This window comes from Etheostoma spectabile, chromosome 22 (genome assembly GCF_008692095.1).
Source record: "Etheostoma spectabile isolate EspeVRDwgs_2016 chromosome 22, UIUC_Espe_1.0, whole genome shotgun sequence".
Classification (NCBI taxonomy): Eukaryota; Metazoa; Chordata; class Actinopteri; order Perciformes; family Percidae; genus Etheostoma; species Etheostoma spectabile.
The window spans coordinates 3,394,507-3,404,795 of NC_045754.1; the positions used below are offsets into that span (position 1 = coordinate 3,394,507).

Consider the following 10,289-nt stretch of genomic DNA (forward strand, 5'->3'; position numbering starts at 1 on the left):
GTATTTCATATAAATTAGGTTTTATTCACCGTGAACGAATGTGTCGCGTTGTCTTCCCGTCAACCATGAACTTGCCCTTCCAGGTCAAAATTACATTTTTTTTTGGTGCTTTTCCGATGTTTTTGTCACTTTTTCCAGCTTTTGCTGCTTTTTTTTAAAAACCTGAGCTGGTTTAATAACAGTTTTTACACTTATTCTTGGAATTCATGGTCAACAAACCTCATTTATATCAAATTATATATACGTTTTTTGAAGTTAAAAAGGCAGAAATTATTAATTATTTTGACTAATAGTTGAGATCAGAGGATCTCAGATGGGTAGATGTCAAAGTTTAGTCCGGATACTGTTTGGAAACCGTTAAACAAAAGAATTTAAATGCTATAAGATTACATAAAACGCCCAAAAAATTCAATGAAAGTCATCATTAACTTCACCTGAAGCGTGTCGTATGGAATCATTTATGTTGTTTTTGGGCAATTTGGTTGAAAGGAATCCATTATTTCTGATATAAACCACTTTGAAACGGGTCAGTTTGACCCGAGGACAACACGAGGGTTAAAAAAAATAAATAAATAAATAAAAACACATTGAGAAAAGTGACAAAAACACAATTCATTTTCAAATTTTGACCCACAGGGATCACACATTCCTGGTGGACGGGAAGACAACACAAGGGTTAAAAAGCAAGAGTACATTTAAAGTCCCATTTATCATAAATATTAACAGTAGAGAAGGTTCAGGTGCATCTGGACGACACAGCTTCTGGACACAGGCACGATGTTTAGCATCAGGGACATCCGTGGCTTTAAAGGCAATCAGTCAGTCTGCAGAGCTCATGCTTTTATTTTTAAATATGTCTGTTTAATGGCAACGAGCTGCTGTCGTGCCGTCAGCTCCGAGCATCGTCTACTGCTTTTCTTCTGGGTCGAGTTCATAGCACAGAACGGCTTCATGCAGATCGCTCACACACCAACGAGGAAGACTAAGAAGCATCGGTGCTGCATTTCAAATGGCTTAAAAATTGGAAATCTAGACACTAACTTAACCCTCCTGTTGTCCTCGGGTCAAATTTGACCCATTTTCAAAATGTTTTTATGTCAAAGATGTGGGTTTCTTTCAACGAAATTGTCAAAGAATGTAATGTGGGTGGTTCCATACGAGGCTCTTCACAAGTTAAACAAATGAGCAGTTCAGGACTTTACTTGAATTTGGGGTTTGTATTCAGTTGTATAGCATTTGAAAAAAAAAAAATGGTAAAAGAACGTTGAAAAATGTTACTAAAATGTCACGAAAAAGTGGGGGAAAACATGAAGACTTTAAATAAAGTGCTGACGAAATTGACTTGAAAAGACGTAAAAAAAAAGTGACAAAAAACTTGTTGGAAAAGCTTCAATAACTTGGAAAAAAGACTTGATAAAAAACTTGGATCAAAAGTGACAAAAATGTCATAAAAAAAGCTTGAAAAAAAGTCACAAAAGTGTCACAAAAATTACAAAAACATGAGGAAAATTGACAAAAGTGTCAAAGAAATTTATAAAAAGATGAGGAAAAGTGTCAAAAAAAATACAAAAAGATGAGGAAAAGCGACAAAAGTGTCAAAAAAATTACAAAAAGATGAGAAAAAGTGTCAAAAAAATGACAAAAACATCAGGAAAAGCAGCAGAAGTGTCAAATAAATGACAAAAAAAGATGAGGAAAAGTGACAAAAGTGCCAAAGAAATTACAAAAAGATGAGGAAAGTGTCAAAAAAATGACAAAAAGATGAGGAAAAGCGACGAAAGTGTCACAAAAATTACAAAAACACGAGGAAAATTGACAAAAGTGTCAAAGAAATTTATAAAAAGATGAGGAAATCAAAAAAATTACAAAAAGATGAGGAAAAGTGTCAAAAAAATGACAAAAACATCAGGAAAAGCAGCAGAAGTGTCAAATAAATTACAAAAAAAGATGAGGAAAAGTGCCAAAAGTGCCAAAGAAATTACAAAAAGATGAGGAAAGTGTCAAAAAAATTACAAACATATCAGGAAAAGCAACAAAAATGTCAAAAAAGATGAGGAAAAGTGCCAAATTTCTTTTTTTTGAACTTCAGGAAAAGCGACTAAAGCTAACATGAAGTGTAAAAGGTTTTAATTGCACGGTCGACAGGACGACAACACGAGGGTTAACCGTGTGGAAGCTGCACAACACCAATGTTTCTGACCTTTAAAATAATTCTTCATCTTTAATCAACGAATCGATATCTTAAACCTGCAGAAACTGATGTTTTTGGTCACTCGGTGAAAACAGAAACTAAGGTGCTCACAGACGTTTTAATGTTTCAGTTGCCCGTTGCCAAAGAACTCGCACTTTGAATGAAACGCAGCATTTTAATATATATATATATAATATACTTTTCATGCATAAGTCTGGGTAATGTAGTTTTAAAAACAAGAACCGTAACACTTCATTCAAGCCTGTAATCTCCTGGCAGTTTCCTGAAAAGGATAAATCTCAATTTATTAATTCTCAACAACTAAAAGTGTAATTTCGAGTCTTTTAGTCTGGGCAAAGCAATCTGTCTACAGGCAAAAAACTGTAATATGGAGAGTAAAGTTTCCAATTATAAATATGCAATGTTTTTACAAAAGCGTAGTACTGCCGCGCCTCAAAAAATATAAAAATGTATGACATGATTGACAAGATATTTTCATGTTTTTACAACATGCAAACTTATCAAGTTATAATTTATTGTTATAGCTTCTGTCATTACATCATCTGCAGGAGTGTTTGCATGAACTGTGCAATTAATTGGGCCAAATATTCAAAGAGAAAATGAACATTTCAATGCACTTAATTCTAATAAACATCAAGGAGGTTGACGTGAACTGTTCAAAATGTTCTAATAAATCCAAAATGACTTGAATGTAGCTCAAGATTCAATGTCAGTTTTAATAAGTGATGTGATGATTACTGAAACTTTTCATCTTATAACTTGATAAAAGATCATTATTATTTACTGTATGCAGGCCACTAACGTGCACTGATACGTTTTTAGTTTTTAGGAGTGGCAGCTCTACGCTTCTGTTCATTTTTTTACTTGGGCATGAAACAAAAAAACCCCATTTCGCCTATTTTGTTCTTCTTCTTTCCAGAAAACGTCCCAGGAACTTGCAGACCTGTGAAAATAAAGCGTCACCCCTAAAAGAACTACAAAGACCAGGTCTCTTAACGCTGAATGTAGAACCCACAGCGTGAGGAATGTAAATGAGCGGATGCATTGTCTTGACATAATCTTTGGCACTTGTGATTTCCTGTTTGACGTTGATATTAAAAGGCGGTTGTCATGGATACGAAGCGGCTGACAGCTCCCGTCCTGTTCTTCTTCTTCTCTTCATTAAAGTCTCTCTCTCTCTGTCCTTTTTCTCTCTTAGTGTCTTTGACAAACTCTCAACACAGAAGAGTCATAGTGTTGTTGGAGAATGACGGAGCGAGTCGGGTTTTTTTTAACTTAAGGGGGGGGGGGGGGGGGGGGGGGGGGGGGGAGGCGTCTAAGGCCTCGGAGTTGATCACTTCCATTTTTCCTTCTTGATCTTCTTCTTGTAAACATGAATGCGTCTGCAGGTCCACTTCTCTCCATGTCTGCATGTACATGTGTGTGTTTGCATGTGTGTGTTTTTGTCTTGATAAGAGTCTCCACGATTTCCCAATCAAAACGGCTGAATTTCACTTCTCTTAATTGATAATCTCCTCCCCTGCACCGGAGGTCACTGTATCCCTCCTTTGCAAAGGCCGTCTCAAAGCTCTTATTCTGGCCCTGAGGAGCAAGGATAGAGGGAGGATGAATCTCTGAGGAGCTATGATCGAGGATAGAGGGTGAAGGGATCTCTGAGGAGCTATGATCGAGGATAGAGGGTGAAGGGATCTCTGAGGAGCTATGATTGAGGATAGAGGGTGAAGGGGTCTCTGAGGAGCTATGATCGAGGATTGAGGGTGAAGGGGTCTCTGAGGAGCTATGAGCCAGGATAGAGGGTGAAGGGATCTCTGAGGAGCGAGGAGCGAGGTTACATAGAGTCACAGGAGCTATGATCGAGGATGTAGATGTCAGATGAGCTATGAGCGCCAGGATAGAGGGTGATAGGGCCCCATACAAGCAGGATTGGGTTAATAGAGTCAGGAGGAGCTATCGCATTGGGATAATAGAGTCAGAGGAGCTATGATCGAGGATACATAGAGTCAGAGGAGCTATGAGTGAGTAAAGAGGGTGAAGGGATCTCTGAGGAGCGAGGATTGAGGTTACATAGAGTCAGAGGAGCTAGGATCGAGGATACATAGAGTCAGAGGAGCTAAGATCAAGGATAGATAGAGTCAGAGGAGCTATGTTTAAGGATGCATGGAGTCAGAGGAGCTATGATCGAGGATAAATATAGTCAAAGGAGCTATGATCGAGGATACATAGAGTCAGAGAAGCTATGATTGATGATACATAGAGTCAGTGGAGCTATGATCGAGGATACATAGAGTCAGAGAAGCTATGATCGAGGTTACATAGAGTCAGAGGAGCTATGATCAAGGATACATAGAGTCAGAGGAGCTAAGATCGAGGATACATAGAGTCAGAGGAGCTATGATCGAGGTTACATAGAGTCAGAGGAGCTATGATCGAGGATACATAGAGTCAGAGGAGCAATGATCGAGGATGCATAGAGTCAGAGGAGCTATGATCGAGGATGCATAGAGTCAGAGGAGCTATGATCGAGGATACAGAGAGGAAGCCTTCCCGGAAGCAGTGCAGCAAAAAGCCGTTACTGACTCCACCCAAACAGCTGACGAATTTTGAGGAATGGACGTCTCATCCTTCAAAAAACACATTTCCTCGTTCCCTCTTGTCAGAAATGATTTTCTTGCGTCTCTCCCGTGTTTCCTCACTAGGACAGACCAGGACTCGAGGAAGGGAAGCAAGTGGAGGAACCAGGGATGCAATTTAAGGAAAGTGAGATTCAGCAAGCGAGTGGGATGTTGTTCACGTGCATTCAGCGGCACTGCTGGTACAGAGGCTTAGTCCACAACCTCCGCCGAGGCCATTATGGAAGTCATTTTGGCTGCCAACGCTGCAAATTCCGCTGGTAATCAGAACAGAAACTCAAGCTCTTTGTGGAAATAATGAGAACATTTCACGCTCTTGGAGTTTCCTCTCAGGCGGCAGCTGAATCCCATCTTCTTCCTCCGGGACCAGCAGCTGTGACTCCAAACAATATTTTAAAGGAAAATTACGGTAATATCGGCTGTGAAAACATGAAATAGAGAAAACTACTGGTACCAAACGGGAGTCGAGCCGAACCGTGCAGGGGCAGTTCGGTATAAGAGGGTCAGACATCTCATTACCAAGCGTTATACAGTAAAAAAACCTCTTGATCTTTCCTTTAAACTCTAAAGGTGTTGTAGTTCAGACAGATGTTTCTGTGGTGCACACTGCACCAAGATCAAGGTATTAACTGCACAAACCAGTTGTAATTATCATTCAGCTTTTTTCTTCAGCTTTCAAATTACATTCGAGCAGCAAATGGGCAACGGGCCAGTGTTAGTCCGCAGACCACGGGTTGGGAACCACTGTAGTGCAGAGATTCAGAAAAAACCCTTTGGCTGGGAGGCTCGTAAGTTGTTGTCGTAACTATAAAAAAAACTTTTAAAAGGAGTAAATAAATAAAAACCTTGAACCGGATTAGCTATTTTCAGCCAATATGAGCTCCAGTCTGGCACCAGAAGGGACAGAATCAGCCTGCCAGTCCTCCATAAGCAGCGCGTGAACACATGAACACACAGGTGGGTCGGTCTGCTTCAGGTCCAGGTCTCCATGGGCACCATGGCCTCCTTGGAGCCGATGGGGGGGAGCAGGTTCTGCTCGCACAGGAACTGGAGAGGGAACTGGACCACGAAGCCGCGGATCTTCTTCAGCTCTTCCTGAGCCTTGGCCGGGTCCTCCCGGTCCAGGCCCGGCTTGGCCAGGTAGCCCTCCAGCTCCAGGATGTTTCGCACGTCGCTGGACGGAAGAACACGGAACACCTGAAGACAAGAGGACGGACGGACGGACAAGTCAGAGACAGAACCAAGGGATTAGGATCAAGGAACTGGTTCTGAACTCAGTTTAAGGGCGCCTTGCTTTCAACCGGCAGACTCAGCGCGATTTAGGGGTGTAACATTTTCTCATTTGGTCCGATAAACTAAGCTTAGCCCCCCCTCCAGACTTTACATCTGCATATACTATATAATCCCATTTAGCTTGTTTTTTCTTTTCTTATGCAATATTTATCTTGTATTTAGAGGCCTATGTTTTTGTTTTCAGTATTAATTGTTTATTTCATATTAATTATAAATATTTTTGTTTGTTTGTTTATGTATGCACCATTCACCATGGGCAAATTCCATATATATATATATATATATTATAGACATATACACATAACAACTACATATAAGTAACATATATCTGAAATAATCACTTTTTTTCTGATTACTGATGGAGTTGTGACATGAACACTGACCCTTAGCTGTTAGATGGAGGCCGTGGGGCGCAGTGGGCGCCATCCAGACTCTTGTAGAAATCGGTCACTGACGGGGTCGACACGTCGGATGGAGGGGTCGGTGTGAGCGCCCTAAATCATCCGGCAACACCAGAGAGAGCCCGAGACGAGGAGTGCGAGAGAGAGAGAGGGGGAGGGAGATGGAGGAGAGAGAGAGAGAGCGAGTGGCGGAGAGATCCGAAGCTGAATGAGTCCACCCGAGCCATCCCTTTCTTTCTTCTGTACCGAGCCGAGAGCCCGGGCACACAAGACCTAACACGCCTTATTTCCAGAACCGCACACCCCAATCGAATCAGGTACCACAGATGGATCTCAGGACTTGTCGGTCGCAGAATTTCTTTCCCATAGCACACCCCACACCATAAACCTTCATCGGGGGGGGGGGCCCCTCGAGATAGCTTGAGAGAGGAGCGCTGAGAGAGAGAGAGGCGAGACGAAGGAGAGGGCGACCCACCCGGTCACGGGTTTAACCCCCCCGACCTGAGGCGTGGTTACGCCACCCCAGGTCCACGGCCTTGAGAGGTGCGGGTCCGTGGAGCCCCAGCCCCCAGACGCAAAGGCCCCCGCGGCTCACAGGTGGAACCCTGGTCTCCCAGCGCGCGTCCCCCCCCAGGTAGGCCCCAAGGCAGCTGAGGGGGCGGCGGGGTGGCCGCGTCCCGGCAGCCCCCCCCAGAGCCCCGGGCGCCCAGGGTCTACCCCCCCTTTAGCACTGAAAGCGCTAACCACCCCACGGAGGTAGGTTACTAGCGGCCGCCCAGTTAACGGGTCTGTCGGGTGGGGGGCCCCGGTGGGGTAGTCGTGTCCCCCACCCCCACCGGTACGTAGCGTTGGCGCTGCCGCAAAGGAGAGGTAGCGCTTCCAGGCGATGTTGGTTGTCCGGCCCCCTCCCCCTACTCGTATACCCCAGGTGGCGCCCGGCGGGGCTTTGGTTGGGCTGGGGGCTTGGTTGGCGTTTGGCGGCGCGCCGCTCGTTCCGGCTGTCGCAGCCCTATCCGGCGGTGTGGGCCCAGCGCCCAGCCTCACGTGACGCCACGCCGTTTCGTACGCCTGGGTCACCGAGCTCCCCCGGCGTGTTCGCTCGACTTCCGTTTGTTATGGTTGGCGTCCGTGGGGTGGTCCTGGGTGTGTTTTACTTTTTGCGGGTTTTTTTCTGGATTATAAGATTAAAGACGTAGTCTTAAATTTTTTCTTATTTATTTCTTTTATTCTCTCTCCTTTTACTAATTTTTACATTTATTTCTTAAAGAGACATGAAGACACAAGAGGACACCAGAAAGGGAATGTGTGAAACTGTGCAGGATGTTGCGAGCTGTGATGTTAGGCAACAAGAAGCAGAGTGATGATGTCACTTAAAGGAGGAGGAGGTCCAATAAACTCTCTGATGCGTGACTCTCGGCCTGTCGAACCAGCTCTTCATCAATGTTAAAATCATTTTACCGTTGTTCAAATTCTGTTGATTTCTTTGAATCATCTGTGTTCAAACAGGATTTTAGTGAGACGAGAGGTTTTTGAGTCGATTTGATGAACCTGGTTTTTCTGTTGTATTCTGTCTAAGGTTGAGCACGAGTCTCTGCCCTAAATGTCTCTTATATCATGTCAAAATTTTTTAAAATGTCACTTTAATTTATACTGCAAAGATGACGACAGACCACCGCAGACAGCACAGACAGAAAGACAGGAGAGACAGACGACAGACAGGAGACCACACAGCCGACAGAAACAGCCGACACGACGAGACACACAGACAAGAGAACAGAAACGAGACAGACACACAAACAGAGGAGACAGACAGACAGACGACAGACAGAAAACAGCAGGACAGACCGACACACAGACAGACAGAGTAGGGACAGACACCACAGAACAGACAACGACCGAGACACACAGACAGAGACAGACACACAGACGAGAGCAGCCAGACAGAACAGAGAGACAGACACACAGACAGAGAGACAGACCAAACAGACAGACAGAGGTAGACAGACAGGACAGACAGCCGACAGGACAGAGACACACAGACAGAGAGACAGACACACAGACAGAGAGACAGACACACAGACAGAGGCCAGACACACAGGCAGGGCAGAGTAGACAGAGAACATAAAACACGAGAAAGCGACAGACAACCCAGACAGAGAGACCAGCACACAGACATACAGAGTAAACAGAGACACCCAGAGAGAGGACAGACAAACAACAGACCTGAGTAAACAGAGACACACATACACACACCACACACACACAACACACACAATACAGACAAGACGACAAACACAGACAGACAGAGTAGACAGACAGAAGAAAGACAGAGAGACAGCAGACAAACAGACAGATTTCAGGATGTTTCAGTACTTGAAGCACTCGGAGGAGCGCAGGCGTATTTCCAGCTTGGTACTCCTGGCCGTCCATTACCGCGGTAACCGTCTCGAGTCCCACGATCCCGGCCACCTCCTGTCTCTTTCCCGCAGCGTCCGGTGTGATGTTGGCAGAAACTGCAAAAACACAAGGGAAGAAGAAGACGAAGTGACATTCCGGAGTCCTCCAGACGGCGCTGCCAACACCTGAACTCACATCACATCTTCTACATCAGGAGGGTGTGTGTGGTGTGTTGGGGCTGTGTGTGTGTGTGTGTGTTGTGTGTGGGTGATGTGTGGGTGTGTGTGTGTGTGTGGTGTGTGTGGGGGGGCGTTTATCAGATTGATAACTGGTCATTGGAAAATGGCCGCTTCTATGGAATTTTAAATGGGGGGTGTATACTTATGCCCCCTGGTATTTTAACATAGGGGGGGGTATACTTATACCCGTGTATTTAACCGGGGGGGTGTATACTTATGCCCCTGTATTTAACATAGGGGGGGTATCTTATGCCCCCTGTATTCTTAACATAGGGGGTGTATACTTATGCCCCTGTATTTAACATAGGGGGGTGCATATTTATACCTGTATTTTAACATAGGGGGGTGTATACTTATGCCCCCTGTATTTTAACATGGGGGGTGTATATTATGCCCCCTGTATTTTAACCATGGGGGTGTTAACTTATGCCCTATTTTTAAGGGAACATCATTATTTAGTTATGCAGCCATTATCATTTCACAAGAGGAGTGTCAGTGAAAACGTGAACAGTACCGATGATGACGGTGTTGTCGTCGCGACTGACGCATCTTGCTGTGGACGTAGATGAGCTCGGTGACAGCTTCCCCTCCAGCTCGGTGGGTCCTCAGCCCAGCGAACGAGATGAAGTTGATCCACCGGTCGTCCACCTGGAGACACAGACAGGACAGTCAGACAGACAGTGCAGACAGACAGTCAGAAACGTAGACAGACAGACAGGCAGACCAGCAAGACAGACAGAAGACAGACCAGAAGGACAGACAGAAGATGACGACAGAAGGACAGACAGTCGACCACAGACAGGCAGGCAGACCGGACGTTCAGAAGGACAGACAGAAGGACGAAGACCAGACGACAGACAGACAGACAGGCAGACAGACAGCAGACAGGACAGTCAGGACAGACAGTCAGATAGCACGGTTCGACAGACCAGAGACAGCAGACAGACAGTCAGAAGGACAGACAGAAGGACAGACAGACAGCCGACAGACAGACAGACGGGACGAGGACAGACAGAAGGACAGGAGGCCAGTCAGACCTTCAGACAGAGCAGGCAGGACAGACAGTCAGAAGGACAGACAGAAGGACAGACACGGACGACAGACAGACAGACTGGCG

The 10,289-nt window shown here is 45.0% G+C and overlaps 1 protein-coding gene across 1 annotated transcript in view; it reads right to left on the reverse strand.

Moving 5' to 3' along the window:
- Positions 1 to 5,134: 5,134 nt before the first annotated feature.
- Positions 5,135 to 10,289, reverse strand: part of LOC116672503 (phospholipase D1-like) — a 58,649-nt gene continuing 53,494 nt past the window's right edge. The window contains 2 exon segments of the mRNA XM_032504388.1: positions 5,135 to 6,039; positions 6,519 to 6,639. Of these exon segments, the coding sequence (XP_032360279.1) occupies positions 5,815 to 6,039; positions 6,519 to 6,639 (346 nt within the window). The 3' untranslated portion in view covers positions 5,135 to 5,814.